Raw genomic sequence first — 19,708 nt, forward strand, 5'->3', positions numbered from 1 at the left:
TCGTTTTGCTGGATTTCCCACGTTCAACCTGTTCTGGATCATGTTGTTACAAGAGTAAAGTTTAAGGCACTTGCTACGTTAAAAAAAAAATCTTCAGTCCTATTTTTAACACTAAATACTAAAGGATGAGCACTGTACCAGGAATAGGATTTAACAAAGATTGAAAATCACAGTTAATAAAGGCCTAAGAACTCCTTTGTTAATCCTTAATTCATACTTTGTCCATTTTCAATAAACTGTGAATCCTTGTTAGTTTAGTATTAAGAGCATTTATAAACCCTTAATATCGCAACCTTATTGTAAAGTGCTAACGATTGGGATAGGAAAACACACTGGTAGCTAACTGTCCCGTGGGTGAGAGTGGGTCTGCCCTTTGTAAAGACTGATGTCCTAATCTATCCTGCCATGCTCCCGTTGCTTATGAATATTTTGATGACAGGAAAGTTTTCCCAAAGATTCCCCTGTTCTTGTTAGGTTGTTCATTTAAAGCACACAAAATTTGTATTTTTTACCACCATTGTATTAATTTTACCACCTCCCTTGGTTGTAATACTTACAGTAAAGTAAGATGTTGTACAGAAATATCAGCTTATCGGCTGGAGAACATATCAATATTGGCCCTTTTGTTCTTAAGAAATAACATTTACAGGTAGAGAGGAAACTGTTTATTCCTCAAGTATGGTAAATCTTAGTCTTTGTAAAGAAATCCTAATCGATACAATAATCAAGATTTGCAAGAGGTATCGAGAAGAATGCTTTATCTAAAGATGCTGCCATCACATTCTGACCTGAACATTTCAATGTTTCAACAGGAGTGAAATTAAGCAGATCTGACCTTAATATTTTTCTAATTTTTATTGTGTGAACTACAAACTGAATTGCAAACTAAAGCATTCCGTGAATTTGCCACATTTTAAAATAAGACAGTTCTCAATATATTTTCTAATTTGCCGATTGCCAAAAAAAAAATATTGATACATTTAACAAAATGTAAACTACCAACAATTTTATGATCAGGAAACACAAACAAGATGGAAGAGAGTTTAGACTTTTAATGTATATTTCAACATGAAGTTTAATCATGCAGGATTTCCAATGATACATTTTAAACAACCCCAAAGCATGTTTAAGGTCTCTCAGCAGTGTGGCACTTGTGTGGCTACTAAGTACAGATGTACAGAAATATTAAGCACCTCAGAAATCAAGAACAGGGATCAATACGCAAGTTGTCATATAGAAGATGACCAGTGAACTGTTCAGTTATGGTTATCTTGCATTTCTGCAGTCAGAACTTCAGTATACCATATATATTCAGAATCTAAATGCAGAAAGTAATGTAAATACATCTATTCACAAAAAATGCCAGAAATAAACAAATCATTTAAGGACATTACATAGCCTCAGTCACAATCTGTAATGGAGAATACCCTGCACTAGACAAGGATAAGGCAATCGTTCAGAGATAGGTTAGGTTCAAAGAGCCTTCATTGTGCTGTGTCTTTTTCTGTACTGTATGTGTTTTTTAAGTGCTACCATTATTTGTTACAAGAACAACAACAACTTCTAGCATGTGCAAAACAGTAACGCACACAACGCAGGTGAAAAGCAATCTGTGTGCAAAATGTGTTAAATAATGCTTTGTAGTGTGAATTCAAATGTGATGTCAATCAAGATTCAATGGCATTACCTATCATAAAATGTATAATTCCATGCTACTTCCAGGTTCAAGGCTCCTTCACAACTTTGCTTTCATGATTTGATGTCTATAACTGCAAGTTACTCATTAATGACAAGTGGTCAGGATGTATTTCTGATAGATCAAATTCTTTCATTCTGAATGTGACATCCCTCCATTTTCTGAAACAAAACTGCCGATTTGTCACACAGTTTTTAGCCACAAAGCTTTCTATTTTGATGACAGGCAGGTCGTTGATGTGCATGTAGGAGCCGACTATGCCCCAGTCAAACTTGCAATTCCTGCAGAACATCTTCATCTTCTTACTAAATCCGTCGTAGGTCTTGGGCTTGTCGTGGGGCTTTGTGATGCACCGTTCAAAAAATCTTTTGTCCAGAACTAAGTGGTGTGACTCCTAGAGACAAACAGTAGAAAGATTACTTTTCATACATCTGGAAAGAATAACAAATATCATAAAGGAGTAGGGCAGCATGGTGGCACAATGTTTAGCATTGCTGCCTCACAGGGCTGAGACCTTAAGTTGTATTCCAGACCTGGGGTGCGGTCTGTGTGGAGCTTGCATGTTCTCCCTGTTTTCATGTGGGTTTTCCACTCGAGCGCTCCAGTTTCTTCCCACTCTCCAAAGAGATACTGATAAGTTAACTAGCCTCTGGCCCTGATGTGAGTGCGTGTCTGTGCCTGGGTATGCCCTGCGATGGACTGGCATCCTGTCCAGGGTGTGTCCTGCCCTGTGCCTGTTTTTTTTTCAGAGATATGCCTCCGGTCTCCCATGACCCCTCAGTGGAAGAAGCGCTTAGAAAATGGATTGATGGATTAAATGAGTAATAACATCATGTGGACACTACGCATTTTTTACAAAGGTCCAGCTAGTTCATCTAGCCCCCCACAGTTTGCAAGCGCACACAAACAACTGCCCTGATAATGGTTGGAACTATACTTTCTTACATGCAGGCCTTAGTTTAGTTAATGTTGTCCGGCAAATGTGCCCCCTGATTCCTGATGAACTGAAAACTGAGCTGAGCTCAGCAACAAAAGCTCCTGATAAAGAGATGTCTGACGGGGGGGGGGGTCAGTAGATGTGTGCATTTATAAATGGCTTCATAAACTAACGTGTACAGATTCAGTACCATACATGGCATATGCACGGTTCATAGAATTTCTGTTCATGGCACATTAAAATTGCTGGTTGTTGTCATAAATCGAAAATGGAGAATTATAAATTTAACAAAATAAAAATCAATAAAATTAAAAGAGACACTGAACTACACACAATGACTTTTAATAAATATGTTCCACTGAAAATCGTTATTTTTCTATGCTACTGTTTATATAAAGTGCATTAGTCCAATAACAATGTTAAGTATTAATTTTAAATCATTTTAATCCTCTCATTATTCCTTACCCGTAGTACTCTCAAATCATCAGAAAAACACATCATGCTCTTGCATTTGGAGCAAAGGAGTTCAAAGCTTTCACTTGTTCTGGGCATTTGTGGGGCTGAATTGATATAATCCCGTATTTTCTTGTCTTCTCTTTGAAGAATATCAATCTGAAACAGGATGCAAGAACTATAACAAATCTGTGAATTTTTTTATCAACCAAAAACTGCCTCTTTTTTTGGTCACTTGAAATGGTGAAGAAACATTCTTACCAGACATCTAAAAATGTCAGTTACAGTAGCAATCCTTTAGGTTTAATATATTTAATATTTTATATTTTGCATCTGCTTTCCATCACTGTTGCTTATAACCACCAGTACAAAAATACTACAGGTGAGTGAGTCTGACAGTGCTATAGTCTCCTTCAACACAGAGAATTCATTACATAGAACACAGTGCAGCTAATTAATGAGGAAGAATATAGAGCAGTGTTCTTTGAATACACCACCATCATAATAATACAGATGATAATAATAACATCTCTTTATTATATAGATACAGTATATTTTCCTTCAAAGAATGATGATATACTATAGTATAAATGTATAAGCTGTAAGTGTGACAGGCACTGATGGAGAGTTAAGACAGGACACAAAGAATTGATTATAAATCTTACAAAAAATAAACAGCAATTACTCATTCAGTTAAAGACTGTAACTTTTTAAATGTTTTGCAAACTCTTAACTGTGTATCAAATTAAAAAGCAAACAATAACGGCAATAAAGTATGAAACACTGGAGTGGAAATCAGAGGTAAATGAGTGCATAAATCCAGGTCTATATACATAACCAATGCAATATCGAACCACATACATGGGTATCACAATAAACAGCAAACAATATTAATGTACTGGAAAACTGGTACCTTACGAAGCATGGCCTCTCTAGATAGCTGTAAGTTATTGACAGCTTTGTCCATAATCTTTTCCCGGAGTATATTTAACTTTTCCTTCTCGATGCGTGCTTTTTCACTTGAAACAAGGATACACTTGCTGCCCTGTGCTCTTCCACGACCTAGAATTTGTAATCAAAAGCACAGTTAACATTAAAATATTATTATTAAGGCTCCATGTAACCAGTAAGCCATGTGTTACTATATTGCACACCATAAGGATATGCATTGCATTAGGATTTATTACAGAAATTAGTTCCTTACTGGTCATTAATTATAGAAATATGATTTAGTAATAATATCCAACAGCTCAGTCAAAACAGGAATTGAAATCAAAGTCTTCTGAAGAACACACAAACCCATGAATCTAAGCTTTACAAACACCAGCAATGTGTGTGAATCCTAAACTCCTATCACCATCACCTTTGCTTAAGCAATTCCTTTAGGAGGTGAGAAGGAAGTTACTTCCTCAGCCTGTCATAAGACTCACAATTGTCCAATTTTCAATCTTGGCTTGGAAGCTAATGGCTAGATGTGAACTAATCTGGCCAGCCACCTTTTACATCCACGTTTTATAGATCACACCTGCAGGGTGAGACGTGATCAACTCTGCCACCTTGTGGTCAAAAGGGTTACAAGCCAGATTCTAGAAATTCAATACAGCAGATCTCAAACAAAATACATTATATAAGCATTAGAATTCACACAGGGGTTCTCAATTAGCGCTTGTATGCTAACCTTCACAGGGAATTTAAAATATTTATAGTGTCTACACCATAAAATAGTTTCTTGATGACCTTTAATCAGAACACACAGTATCTTATCTATATCTATTACACATACCAATGCAAGCAGAGACAGAAAATGAATTGTAAGGGCAAGTTATATGAGATTAGGTTTTCAATAAGCATGTAAAACTGTCAACACTTTTTCAGAATCAGAGCCTTATGTGACTGCCAACATTAAAACGTCAAAGGTTAATTTCAGACTAAGGAAGCTCACTTGTGTTACAGAGACTTCAGATGTGCTTACTGATACTATTTGGAAACCTTCCCCCTTGTCATCATGGTACACCTATATTCTGTACAATCATCTTGTGAAAAAAATGCTAATTTATCTATAGATGCCAGGGAAGCAGAATTGGAACATACATAGTGTGAGTATGGCATTTTTAGAAGAAAAAAAAAACACTTTCACACAACAGGGTTTGTTAAATGAAGGCATTTAAAAATATAAGAGTATCTTTTTTCCATAACAGAATGGACATTACAGTGGCTCCCTACTTTTTGAAAGAGTTATTTGTGAAATTCTAGAATCCCTGAACAAAATGTAGTGAATGTATTGGAGTGTATGAGCAGGAAATAAAGCTGCATTTGTGGTCATTCCGCTAAAAATCACTATTATATTTTGTGCAAAACAACTGAAGCTCTTACCTCTGACTTGAACCATCTTGACCACATTGCCAACATACTCATACATGAGTACCAGATTGCACTGTGGAATATCAATCCCTTCATCGGCTACGGAGGTGGCGATCAGTACCTTACTTTGATCAGAACTTTTAAAGGAATCCAGAAGCCCTTTCTTGGATGTCAATGTCATCCCTAGAAAAAGAAATGAAAAGACTCAAAATTTCATCCATTTTCTAGCCACCGCGTCTTTCAGATTCAGGCTCACAGGGAGCCCGAGCCTATCCCTGTTAGGCAGGGTACACCCTGGATGGGACACCAGTCCATCGCAGGGCAGACACAAACAAGCACACATTGATTTCTAGTCCTGTTTTATGTTGTTTGCATACAGTATGTTTCTGTTGGCGTTTTCTGTTTAGAGTTTAATTCTACATTGTAATTGCTTACTTCATTACAGTAACAGTAAAAAAAAAAACTTTCTGAATGCAATGCTTTGTGCTAACTGTGACTCCTACAACTTTCCCAAAGGGAGTTAAAAGATATTGAACAATCATCTGAAAGCCAACAGTCTCCTTGAAAACCTCTGCAACTGATACACACTAAGAATGATCCCAACACTGTATCTCTGAACTGCCGAGGGAAATTGAAAAACAGTATTTATTAATTTAGTTTAAATCTTTCATGAAATGTATTTGTCTTTCCATACTAATGAAAAACACAAATGGAGTGAAAAAAATCAAAACTAGATTGAATCTGATCACAATTTCTTATTTTCCACCTGGCTAAGACAAGGATAAAACACTAAATCTGAAGGGATCATTTATTTTTTCAAGAGAAATGAGACAATTTACCAATTTGGGGTGTATCACTGTTATTGGAGATAACAGAAAGAACAGAAAATATGTCCTTTAAAAAAAACAACTTTCATTTAAGCACCCTGCTGATTTTCAGCAATATAACTGTATCTAAGCATAATTAGACAGAATTTATTTTTCTTAGAGAACAAAACATTAGAGTCTATACAGCAACACCTGGTTTCCAATGATTTTGACAGGATGTTGTGATAATGTTTGCAATGAAGTAACTAGTATTAGATACTAGATTTCAGATAAAAACATTAAGATTAAATTGAACTGTATGTTTCTACACTGTACTGAATGTTTCCTTGAGACAACTAAAAAGATACATTTTAGACATATCTAGAAAAACACAGATTCACAGCCAAAACCATGCCCCCAAGCCACATATAAACTGGTAAGGTAAGTGCTAATCATTTTCAATGCTGTAGAAATGCACAATTGAAGTTAATTGTTTTACAGGTTCTCAGTTGAAACATGTCCTGTTTAGGAAAGGGAGTCATTTTGTGGTCAAAAACAAAGCATGATCTAGCAGATTTGCTTTTCTGTGGCTGGGCTGTGAATCTTAATGTGTCACAATGAACTGCAGTTACAGTACCTGACTTTGCAAAAGCTGTAATTTGAAGTAATGACTTAGGAATATGTGCACATTACTTGGTTGAAGATATGGGGTTGCGATGACTTCCCAAAGGAAACCCGCTAAAAACTTCCAAACAACCAGTCCGTGCATTTAGAAACAGATGAACCTGTAAACTCATTTCTTCACACTTTCATCTACAGTACGGACCTGTTTGCTGAGATCTCCTTCCGCGGCCTATTAACACTCCTGGTTTCAAGAACTTCAAAGTGTCGTTTTCATCGATCCAGTTTTTCAAAGCCTGTCCCAAGAAACAATAGAATTCCGATCAGGCAAAGGAATGTGCATTTCGACATTACACTGATGGACTGGCATCTCATCTAGAGCGTTATCCCATCTGGCACCCTGCTGGACTCCGGGGTCTGGTTCCGGCTCAGCTCAACTCTCTGAGGATGCCACAGTAACGGAAAACTAACACAGACTTCGAGAGAGAAAACATGAAGACAATCAGAATTTTACTCCCTGCTTCTCTGAGAACAAGGAAGCTTGAGCACATGAGCACATGCATATCAGAGGAAAATAAAGGAAGGCAGGTTCAGTGATTACAAAAAGAATATTCTGCCTCATGTAAGAGGATATAAAAAGCACAGTGCACATTCACCACTGAGTGCTGTCACAGGAAGTGAACTCTCAGTGAACGTCTCTCTCCGTTCAGGCGCATGTGCAACCAGACCCACAAAATTGTTCTTACTTCTGCCAGCGCTCTAGTCCGGACAAAGAGCACCGTCCGTGTTTGATCATTGTTCCTGTATTCCTCATCCAGGATGTACTTCAGCTCCTTCAGCTTGGGATTCTCTTCATGTTCGCAGTTCGAGAGCTGGACCAGATGTTTGTGCTCAGCTGTAAGACAATTCAAGCACATCTGTAATTGCCTAGAGAAAACACTTCCTGCCTGAAGTCTAGGTTTGATATGTGAGTGCTGCTTCTTACGTTTTTATCCTAGCAATGCTGACATACTAGAACAAAACTCCTCATGTTCTTCATGAAAAGTGTTTGTGCTCTCAAACATTGTAAGAAGACAAGAGCGAGATTCCTCGTATATAGTTCTTGCTTTTTCAACATTCATCAGCCTTATAATCTACATGAGTTCCATTAATTACATTTAGGTGCTTAACCTAAATTACCTAAACCTAACCTTACTTTGTTTTGCACTGGCTGAAAAACTCATGAAAAAACACTACTCACATAAAACATCACATAAAAATCTTCACTATGTTTGGCCCTCATAAAACAGAGTACTAGAACCTGCAAAGGCCCTGCGCTTGTGAGCTGTAACCACTGTAAAGGAGAAAGGCAGCACATACAGTATTTTCATATAAACAGTATTCGTATATACTGTACATTACAGTGTGGAAAAACTCGATTTAATTTAGTGCATATACAGGTTACACATTGTACTGTACATACCATCAAAAAAAGCCGTTATCTTCTGCTCTGTTTCATCAAATCCTGCATTCCTGACTTGGTCAAAAAACGCTTCCAAGTAAACCAGTGCATCTTTTGTCCGTGCATCTTCATTAATGATAAGGGCATCATTATATTTCTGTAAAGAGAAAAAGGGAACATTTTCTTCTCAAAATTAAACAAAAAACCACTTTTTTAAGAAAGTCTCTTCTAAGCAAAACACTGTCAAGTGTAAAATATGTTATTTTTTTTCTCCACTGGGACACCATTATAACAACGGTCAGCTATGGAATCCATTCACACTTATAGATTACGAATACAGGCCTTTCACACACATTTTCTAGCTGCGTGCTGTTGTAACTACTCAGCAATAACTGATCTGTACAGCCGTGACATTCAGAAGTTAACGTTCTTCAAAATGTAAGAAGAGGTGCTCATTCATTTTCTAGCCGACTGTGTCTTCTTTTAGCTGTTAAAAGATACAGTGTCTGCTGATTAGTGATGTTCTTTACATTTAATGATCTGCATCAAGAACCATTTACACTCAACAAAATGTTGATTTTATCACCAAAATATCTAGATAGACAAAGTTCTGAGACATTTTTAATGGATTCAATACATTGTACATGATTTTACATGATAATAAAACCCTTTGTTTTGTTTTTATATTAACTGTGTATTTCTCTGATAGTGAGAAGCAAATTATTGCAACTCAACACTATGGGATTTAAGCAATGAATCATTATGTAAGAAATATCTTCGTAATATGTTCATGGTAAATTAGCGTTAAATTATGTTTTGCAATATCAGAAATAATTTGCATGCTCTGTATCTTGTTTTATAAAACAAAAGTCTTGAAAACATCTATGGTGATGTAACATCTGGTAAAGACCAGGTTTCTGCTTTCATTGTGTCATACTGATATAGGCTAATTTTTAAAGTCTGTCATGTCAGAGTCTTGGGCAGTTACAATGGGCAAACCTTGTGAACATACTGTGAGTATATTACTTCTATTGATGAGGTTCTCTTTAGTTTGGAGAAATTGATGAATTTATTTTGCCCCATTTCAGATTCCTGTTCACACTGTCACATGAACCATGGCACTTGCATGGCTTCTGGACTCACCCTTAAGTGTTCAGTGTAATTGAAAAGAGCTCGGCAAACTCTGCTCTCTTCCTTTTTGTCCGACAGCTGCAGAACTTTACACCTTTTCTGCACATCTACGATCCACTGTTCGTACTTCTGTGTCCCATAATCCCGGGTCTGAATGTTTGACAGGGAGTCTGAGGAGAAACGATACACACACATTTTAGAGTTCTGTAAAAAAACCAACATATGGCTTTCTGTGCTTGTGGTGCAAGCAGAGGATTTAGAACTTTAGAATATGACACAGGAAGTACTGTAGTTACCTATGTTATAAAGATTCCTGGCAAGGCCTTCGATCTTAGACATTATTCTACAAATGATGGAAATGAAGGGATCACTGGTCCGTTTTTCCACTTGGAAAAAAACTTCAAAAGAAAAGAAGAAGAAAGTCATCCATTATAACATAACATCACAATGTTAAATCACATGGGACACATAGGAGTGTGTGGCCACCTTTGGAAGCAACACAAGCTGTACATCTGTGAGACATGTTTTGGACCATGTACTGTAGCTGATTCCACCATGTGAAAATCTATCCCATTCCTCTCACAGAGTCAGGACGGAAGTGTGCCTGTCCACTGTCCACAAGATGTCACAAGTCTAGCATGTACAGTGTCCATGGCATAACTGTCACATTCCCTTAATTTAAAGAATGCGGTTGTTCCACAGGCAGCACACAGACATGCATTGAGCTGCTATAATTAGGAGGAAGGGCAGCAGGAGAGATCCCAGGACTTGAAGGCTGTAGCACCAGACAGTCAAGCTGACACCAATCACTTCATGTCAAGTTCTGTGATGATCAGACACACTGGGCCCGACCATCCGACATGGATCTCCCCATTGATTAGTCTGTTGGGTATCGTTCTGCACATTTGCACCACACTCACTGACATCCATCAAGTTGGTCTACACAACACATGGCCTCATCTCTACAGAGGTTTTTGGGACCACTGTTGGCTAGTACTTGCATATCATCGTCTGTGATCAGACCTACAACTGTGGTGTCATCGGCAAACGTGATGATGGAGTTGGTGTTATGTTTGGCCTTACAGTCGTGGGTGTAGAAGGAGTAGAGCAATGGACTAAGCACACAACCCTGGGGGACCCCAGTGTTCAGAGTTAGTGTGCCGAGATGTGGTCTCCAAGCCTAACAGCCTGGGGTCCAGAATCCAGTTGCAGAGGGTGGTGTTGAGACCCAGTGCACTGAGTTTCTTTACTCGCTTCTCTGGAACGATGGTGTTAAAAGCTGAGCTGAAGTCAATGAATAGTAGTCTTGCGTATATGTTCTTTTTATCCAGATGGGATAGGGTAGTGTGTATGGCAATGGAAATTGTGTCATCTGTGGATCTGTTGGACCAGTAGGCAAACTGGTATGGGTCCAATGTGTCTGGAATGGTGTCCTTAATGTCCCCCATGACCAGCCTCTCTAAGCACTTCATGATGACAGAAGTTAGTGCCACTGGGCGGTAGTCATTAAGGCATGTCACTGTGGTTTTCTACGGCATTGGGATGATTGTGGTTGTCTTGAAGCAGGTGGGGCCTACTGCTATCGGAAGCAGAGAAACTGGGAGAATTAAAACTATCAAGAATGTGGAGCACGATGATGTGTCATTGGCGAAGTGTTGTATTGTAACTCATAATCTACCAGATCATGGTCTATCACTGATGGACTGTGTCTGCAAAACCTTACCAGGTTAGAAACAGTAGAAATAGAAAAGCCAAAGCCTTTATCCACTAAGGACCTTGCCAAAGGAGCAAAGGAGCCCCCAATTAAGATTATAAGCACTACAGGGCAAGAGGGGTGAAGTATAAAAATGCATTTGACCTCTATTTATAGTGTACTGAAAGAACAGAAAATTGCAGAAATTGTAAATGATGTGTTGAATAAGAATTTAATTGGAACCTTGATGAACGAGGAAACTTAAGTGTATGTCTTTGATGTTATGGACACTTCTGGGCAGACAGCAGTGGAAACTGACATTGATTGCCCATCCACCGTAACCATGCGAGTATTTCAGTTACTGTCATGCTTTCACTAGCACAGAAATTCAGTGGACACAATACAAGACCATTTTCCCCATTCCACCTTAGGTCTCCTTGGGTGAAAACAGGGGGTCACAAGGAAACAATCTGAAGCCGAGTGCACAAAAACTCTATACTCGTTGAGTATATAAGACTACATTTTTCTACAAATTCTTATTGTTACCTTTTTCAGGGATATTTACAAATGATGTAAGTTCCTCCTGGTTTTCCTTCACAGTTGAAATAACCCTCACATCCAGGTTTGCACACAGCTGACATATATTATGAGCTGCTTCATCTTCATCCTTGAAACTTCCTATTCCAACTGAAGCTGTCAGCCCAACAATCTAATCATCAAATAAACAATAATAATAACAGAGGGAATAACAAAACTGTGAAGTTAACTTTGTTTTTCACGGTTTCATTTAGTTTTGTTCTGCCGAGAGTAAACAATTAGAAACTCTGATCAAGTGAACTTGTTCTCAAAAATAAGCTCTTTTTTATTAACAAAGAGTTACATTGTAAACTAGTGAAAGACTCAAACTGTTGTCTATTATTAGATACTCACAGATCAGATGTTCATGAGATGTTTATGGGTTTACTGTAATATTAGTAGGGCCATTTTCAAAGTTGCAAAATTTGAAAAAAAAAATTAAAGGTAAAGCATCTCCAGGAAAACATCTGTAGTGTTTGTAGTATTTGATCAAATGGAGCAGATTTCGCATTAGAGATAAAACTGGAATTGAAAGTTATCTTGTAAAGAACAATAAATTCCTAAATTCTTCTTCCAATAGTTTTACTCATATATTTGCATTCCTGAAGACATAACTTTTGTACAACTGTTGGAGAATGTGTATTTCATAGTTGCCTGAATACACATATATTCAGATACCTGTATATAAATATACTGGACTGCTTTCTCCTCAGTTAAAAGTGTTTTACAGCCATTGATAAGGATGTTGTCTCAAAAGTGGAGAACAGCCATATTTGTCCACCTCCTTATACTTGGAAAGCCGTATGACTCCTGACAAAGCCTGAAGAATCATTTGAGATTGCATATTTTGAAGGGTTCCTTAGACTTCAGGTAACACTATGCTTCACGCTAATGTGAAAAAAGCAGCTGTGTGTATAGAGAAAATTATATACTGTATTTTAATAAACCTAAACCCTAAGAAAGGCAATTTCACTCATCTTTCTTGCTGTAAATGAAGAACATTTTAGACTACTGTAGAATAATATAAAGAGGAGCTGCCATGTATTCAACAAGGCATATTAACACATAGGAATTGCAGTGAAAAAAGAACAGTCTCCTTCATCACCAATCCTGGAGTAAATATCAAACCTTTGCAGGAGTCTCTGGCCTGGATCCTGCATTAGGACACAGGCCAAGACATCTTACACTACTGTGATTGAGACTGGTGTTCTGTCACACACACAGTATCTCTAAGTGAACTTTGCTCTTCATACATGACACAGGCTCTGAATTGGGAAGTTCAGGAAATGGAAGCCTGGAATATGTTTGAAAAAGGTCCGTTTACTGTACCTGAGGCAACGATCCATTCTTTTTATCTATTTTGCAGTCCAGGTAGTTGGTCATAAGGATATTGTAGGCATGCTTTCCAGTGGTATTGTGGCATTCATCAAATATCAGGAGAGTGAAGAGAGACAGTGATGGCACCTCTCTAGTTTTAATAGCATTTACCAAAATCTGGGGCGTCAGTACAATGATGTCATTGTTTTGTATAATCATTCCCACGGGAATATGATCTCCTGTGTCACCGCAGAGACCTGCAACCCTACATAAAACATTCAAACGTCAGCGATGTCGTTTTAGAGGGTCTCCCAAACATTAATTTATATTGAAGAAAATCCTTTACGTTTTTAATACACCATATTCCTGCTTCAGCGATCATACAGAAAAAAAATTAATTGAATCACCAAAAAGGAAGGCTTAAGGAACAAACCTTTTAACCTATAGAACTTCTGTGAAAACAAGTGAGCTCAAGGCAGATAGCAGAAGTAAAGTTATTATTCTTTCAGGATGACCTCTATTCATTTGCAAATGTTCTTATTTTTTGTGAACAAGGATTCATCAAATCATCCTACAGTTTAAAAACGACATCGCTGACGTCTTGTAACTTTGCAATAACATGCTATTAACAAGAACTGCACACACCGGAAGGACAGCAGAAAACCGTGAGAGAGACAGGACAGAGAAGGAGCGCCCTCTGGCTGCAGAGGGCGTGACAGAAAATTGTCTAAAATATGTGCTTACTGAACGTCTTCATTTCCATCCATAAAATGACTGCGGAACAGTGCGTATTGCTGTTCATACACATCCACCTTTGTGGCCATGAAGACAATCTTAGGCTTCCGTTCATGTTTAGCTTTCAGGTGATTTTCACAGATGGCAAGAGCCACAACTGTCTTTCCACAGCCTACAAAGAAAACAAACATCATTTTTAAACTCACACTATCATTCACTTCTTCCAAAAAGTAGGAGAGGAGCAGAAATATTAGTAATTGGTGTTTATATTCCCACACCCATTTTAAATTTACACAACACATTTTTGTCATTATATTCAATCACCTGAAAGAAATGTCTCCTTTTTTCCTCCCTTACCTAAATATCTGGAATAACAATTTTATTAAAAATACATTATTCTCCACAAAAATGGGAGAAGAAGGATTTTTCAGTGTCTCACAGGGACAGACCTGGTCTTAGGTCTCTTACTGTACGGTACCTGTTGGAGCGCAGATGATTGTATTTTCCCCGTTAAAAGCCGGCACTGCCAGCTCCTCCTGGTACTTCCTCAGCTTCCTCCTTGCACGGGATTCAGCCAGGGAGCTGCTGTTACTCGTTCCTGCAGCAAAACATTTAAACATGCTCAGCAGCGATTTAGGAAAGAGACCCAAAACACATTTTTTAACGTGAATAGGGGTTATAAAGTAAAATTTGAAAACTGTCATGAATTAAGTCTTTTGAAACAGAAAGAACATGTGTATGATTACGTTACAGGTGTGGCTGCTGCCACAGAAACTGTGAATCTGGGCCTTTAGTGTGAAATACGAAAGTGTGGGCCTCAAGCGCTTGAAATGGTATCTAATAGATTGAGTGCTGATGAATGAGAATTAATAAAAAGAACATGACGTGACTGATAAGCAGTGCAACTCCCCAGTCAGTGTTCTGACTAAACGAGCCCAGTTCCATCACTAAGGCAGGGGAATTCAGTATCTATACCCATGACAATGGCACGATAGTACATTCGTACTATCACATATTCATATGCTTACAAATGAGTATTGCAAAACCTTTAAAACATATAATAAAAACAAATAATTGCCACTTATTTTTGCTGTACATTTTGCTCATCCAATTTGAAATAGCCAAAACAACAAACAACAACATCTTGGGCATTTTTAAAATGTAAAATATTTCTGTGTTTTGAGCGCACACTATTTGATGACATTGTCGCTATTTTTTAAATGTGTAATACCTGGCTGTCCATTAAAGTTTCCACTAAAGCAGTCCACATCAGCTTCTTCTCTGTACTCAAAGCGAACGGTGGCTTCACCTTCATTTGCCTCACTGTCATCTGCTGCCTTTTCATTTTCTACAGGAAGAATTCCAAAACAAGGATGAGTCACACTAGTCATTCACCCCAGCCTGGAGCTAATGATATTATTGTTAACAATAATTTGCTCTGCAGGGGCCCTTAACCAGCGTGAATTGAATATTAATACAATTTAATGCCTTTTTAGATTTTTAAACCATTCTCCTCGATATTTTATTCACCATTCCCAGGAAAAATTGAAATAATTTACTAAACCTGTACTGTGCTGCTTTATTATTAATAAAAATCGACACCTCAACAGTTTTTGTTCTTGTAGAAACTTAACCTGCCAAGCTCTGCATGAGCAGGGACTCAAATGGCAGAACCAGAAAGCTACTGATGAAGGAGCCAACAGCAGAAAATTAAATACATACCTGTATCATCTAGTAACTCGTGGGCAACCATATAATTGCAGTTTTGCAGCGCTAGCGTCAGGATCTTGTACCAGTTGGATTTGTCTGACCTTTTCAAGCATTCAGTAAACTTTTGAGCTCCAGCAATGTTTCCTTTTTGAAGACTGATCTGAGAAAAACACTATTATTAGTCACAGTGTGACATATTCAGGGCACTTATAAAGTTATTCAGCCCCTTCCCTACGAAACATGTGGAATGAAATGAACACAAAGCAATGAAATGTGGAACTAAATGGAACCAAGAAGTGTATCCTCTCATGGAAAATGACAGGACACCTCAGGGCACTAGCATCATTAATGAACACCAAACAATGCATTCAGGCCTCCATTGATGTAAATGTAGATCATAGTGAGATCGTATAATGCCCTGTACTGTGTTTCTGATATGTGTACTTTCTTTACATCCCCACTTAAGGTTTCTTGACCAAGAACAAAATAAGGCTTATATTAAACCTGATCTCATCCTGTCAATCCATGCACCAGCTGAAACGTCAATGCTGAAAAGGAGAAGCTACCTGTAAATATTTATCTGTTCAAATGATAATTGTCCCACGAAAAATACATCCTTTGATTTGTACAGGATAAACACCAAGGCCTTGAGACTGCTGGTTGCAAATGTGAATGGTGAGTGATCCTGAATGTGGCCAGTATTCCAAATTTCCATAAGGAACTTTTCCTGAACTCACATCAACACCCCAAGGTATGATGGGAAGAGTAAGGATGACTGAAGGGACTTACTAGAACACAGGGGTAATCAATCTGTTGTTACCTAGACCAAAAGCTCATCTCAGGGTTTCCATAACCCAAGCTATTCCAAAGCTTTCCTTCATTTCCTTCCAACATTATTTTAGCAACGCAAAATGGGAAGACAACTTAACAACTAGTCATATTCGAAGTCCAACGGATATTTTCCCAGCTTTATAGAAAACCAGAGATTTAACAAAATTCCGTAAGGACACACTCTAAAAAGAAAAGTAAGACACCAATTTCCACCTACTGCCATGATCTCCTCACATTCACGGTCAAGGAGGCAGTCCTTCATGTGGTTTATAATTTCTGCTGGCTTTATTTGTTTAGTGAAAGACTGTTCAATACGATCCAACAGATGCTTATAAGGTTCCATATTGTCAATGTTTTTAAAGTCCCATTCTTTAATCGCCTCATAAAGTCCAGTGTAACCTTCAAACGAAAAGGACAAAGGCACATTTGTCACGTTAGGAAGTGTTAAGTTTTTAATGTTGATTCTAAGTCTAAGAAATATTAAACTAAAATACTGAACATCAAATGAAACCACTATTTGTGCAGGTGACTTTTCAGAAAATTAGAGTATATGGATTTTGGCTATCAGTGAGCTTCCTCCAGTTCAGTTCAGGGTCACAGGGGAGTCGGAGCCTATCCTGGCAAACAACGGGTGCAAGGCATGATACACACTGAACAGAACAGCAGTCCATCGCAGGGCAGACGAACGTGAATACGCCCGCACTCACACCAGGGCTAAGTTTCCCAGAAGCCAATTAACCTACCAGCATGTCTTTGGACTGTGGGAGGAACCCGGAGCACCTGGAGGAAACCCACACAAACACAGGGAAACCATGCAAACTCCACACAGACAGTACCACAGCTCCAGAATTGAACCCAAGACCTCAGTGCTCCAAAGCAACAATGCTAACCATTGTACCACCATGCCACCCCTAGTCCACTTCTCCAATGCAAAATGATAAAATGCAGGTCTTTATTTGCAACTGTTTAAACCTACCTTCTGCCCTCAGTGTATTCAGAAAGGCCACAAACCACCCATCCTGGTCCAGTGTCCACAGGCTCCTCATGAGCATTTCTGCAGCGCTTGTGACAGATATACCCTCTTCTGATATAATCTGCTCTGCTTTCTCTGTAGGGCATAAACCATAGTCTTCAGGAGATAATGGGTCTTTGAGTTTGTAAGTTGAATTGTGTCAAATCTACAATTTCAACCTGTTACTGTCAGACTCTAACGTTTTTTAATGAAATAACAGATCAGGCCCTCTTTGCAGCATTGCGATAAATAATAACTTGACATACCTGGACGGAGATAATCCACCATAAATTCCTTGATGTAGGAAGGGCGGAGTATCTTGACAATGTAACTGTTGAACCTCTTTAAGTTTTCCTTTTCTAATTCATACATTTTTAGTTTAGTCCTTCTGCAGAATCAGACGATAAAACAAGAAGCTGCACTCTCGATAAAAAGCCTGTTGAGACCTTACACAAACCCCTCCTAGTTTCGCTTCAAGTTAATGACGTGTTGTGCAAGCTGAGCTGGAACAGAAACGAAACTGTAGACAAAAATTTAATGAAACCGGAGACATGAGCGTTGTTGATTATTTTTTTTGACACAGCGCAACATTAGTAAAAGGGGTAGCCTTAAAAAAATTAATGTAGAGGTTTGTAACCCACAATTAATATGCTTAACACTTTTAATATTTTCACAGCTCCGTACACGCAGTTTTAAATCTCACGATTCAGTTTCAGCTTTCAGTCTCCGGTTCGCAGTTAAGCAAATGCGCAGGACGTCATCGTGCTGATGTAGGGGGGGCTCATGGAGCTCAGAGTTAACTGTTTGAGAAGGATTTTAGACCCCACTTGTACAGTACCATTTTTAAGCCGGGGGACGTCCGGTTTCCTGGAAAACGAAAGCTGAAAACAGAACATAAGGATGTCAAGAAACAGGAGAAGGTAATGTGGCCATTCTAGTACCTACTGTAACTGATCCAAATACAGTTTCTCATATAGCACTGGCTTCTTTTTTTTTTTCAAAGAAGCCAGTGTATCAGCTTCACCAACACGGTAAGGTAGGTCAAGGACCATTTGCTTGCAGTCTTCAAAGAGCCCCCCGATCCCAACCACGATGATACAGTAAATGCTGCTACTTAACACCTGCTACCACCTCTTTTTACTTTGCGGAATTTTATTAATGGAATAAACAGAGAAGTAAATAAATGTCGCATTAATTTTCTGGATCTCAATTATGACAAATACGACTTTGTTCTTTGCAATACTATCATGATCACATTCCAACATAACTCGTTTTTTTTTAAGTGAAAGACTATCCAGCCTGTAATATTCTGTTATATAATTTTGGTTCCTATTTTATCGGTATTTTGAGCTGACAGTCAGGAATAAAGGGCTGCTGTTTTATGAATGAAGTGTCTTCAGTCTTTTTCATCCTGAACTGTTTTCTAGAGATAGGGGCTTTCCTTACTGCAGCCCCTCGGGGGAGCTTGGTCTCCCCGTGATGTCAGCTCTTCCAGAGGAAGAGGGGAGTGAATCAGTTTTTCTAGGAGATGTGACTGCAGCTGCCGAGGGAACCGAGTTACACGGCATGTTTCTTGTCACTGTGGTAGGCAGCAGCAACTAAAATCTGCCCGAAACCTATAACATAATCAAGAGAAAGCACCCCGTGTTAATCAAATCCAGTGTTTAACAGTATTTCTGGTGTTCGCTATAGAACAGAATACTTTTAACTCGAAAAAAACATCCTGAAACTAACTTTTTAACGCGAATGTGGGCTGCCCTGTATTGAGTGGCACAGCTCATACGTGCAAGGGCAGCTCTAGCTGAGATGTACATGTACAGCACACCTGGAGAACAAATATCTGTGAATAAGGACCTAGGGCTATAACTACTGCAAAATCTATTCATTTTATGGACAGAATTCTAATAGCAAAAATTGTAAACAACATCACTTATAAGTCAATATATTAATCTACAGTACATTTTAGAAATTGTCCCTCATTTATATTTATCTACATCCCCCAAAGAAACACTTATTGAAAGATAAAACTTGAAAAATCTAAAAAGTAAATAAAAAATAACAGGTACTTATAGGATTATCAATTCACACCACAAATCGCATCACGTTCCACTGCTATTCTCAGGCTTGTCACCTTGACACTTGTATCTGAAAACACCATGATACACCCACTTCCTCCCACTGACACTGGAAGCAAGGTGATGTACAGTAGGGTTGTAAGAAAGGGGGCAGATGAAATTCAAATTTAAAATTAAGAACGTGCAGTTTATATAAAAACCGTTCTTCAAGAAACACCAAGTCAGATGAAGGATTAAAAGGGAGATAACAATCAAATGTATCTTCTTATTTGCGATAAATCATGCTATTAATCGCTTCGAAAAACAGTTTATA

At 38.3% G+C, this 19,708-nt stretch overlaps 1 protein-coding gene across 2 annotated transcripts; it reads right to left on the reverse strand.

Moving 5' to 3' along the window:
- Positions 1–1,035: 1,035 nt before the first annotated feature.
- rigi (RNA sensor RIG-I) lies at positions 1,036–18,066 on the reverse strand. 2 transcript variants are annotated; one of them, XM_088920015.1, is made up of 18 exons: positions 17,587–18,066; positions 17,285–17,416; positions 16,526–16,707; positions 15,490–15,637; positions 14,999–15,115; positions 14,246–14,365; positions 13,777–13,939; positions 13,045–13,297; positions 11,686–11,848; positions 9,743–9,844; positions 9,459–9,616; positions 8,337–8,472; positions 7,621–7,769; positions 7,080–7,170; positions 5,460–5,630; positions 4,000–4,148; positions 3,099–3,245; positions 1,036–2,090 (listed from the first exon to the last, which is right to left on the reverse strand). In XM_088920015.1, the coding sequence occupies exons 1-18, from the start codon at positions 17,690–17,692 to the stop codon at positions 1,764–1,766; spliced, it is 2,814 nt and encodes a 937-aa protein (XP_088776141.1). In that variant the 5' UTR covers positions 17,693–18,066; the 3' UTR covers positions 1,036–1,763. The 2 variants fall into 2 exon arrangements, with proteins under 2 accessions (XP_088776141.1, XP_088776215.1); XM_088920089.1 differs by lacking the exon at positions 17,285–17,416 and having other exon boundaries at positions 17,587–17,776.
- Between the last annotated feature and the right edge of the window lie 1,642 nt (positions 18,067–19,708).

The sequence above is a fragment of the Atractosteus spatula genome, chromosome 1 (genome assembly GCF_055471065.1).
Source record: "Atractosteus spatula isolate fAtrSpa1 chromosome 1, fAtrSpa1.hap1, whole genome shotgun sequence".
Taxonomy (NCBI): domain Eukaryota; kingdom Metazoa; phylum Chordata; class Actinopteri; order Semionotiformes; family Lepisosteidae; genus Atractosteus; species Atractosteus spatula.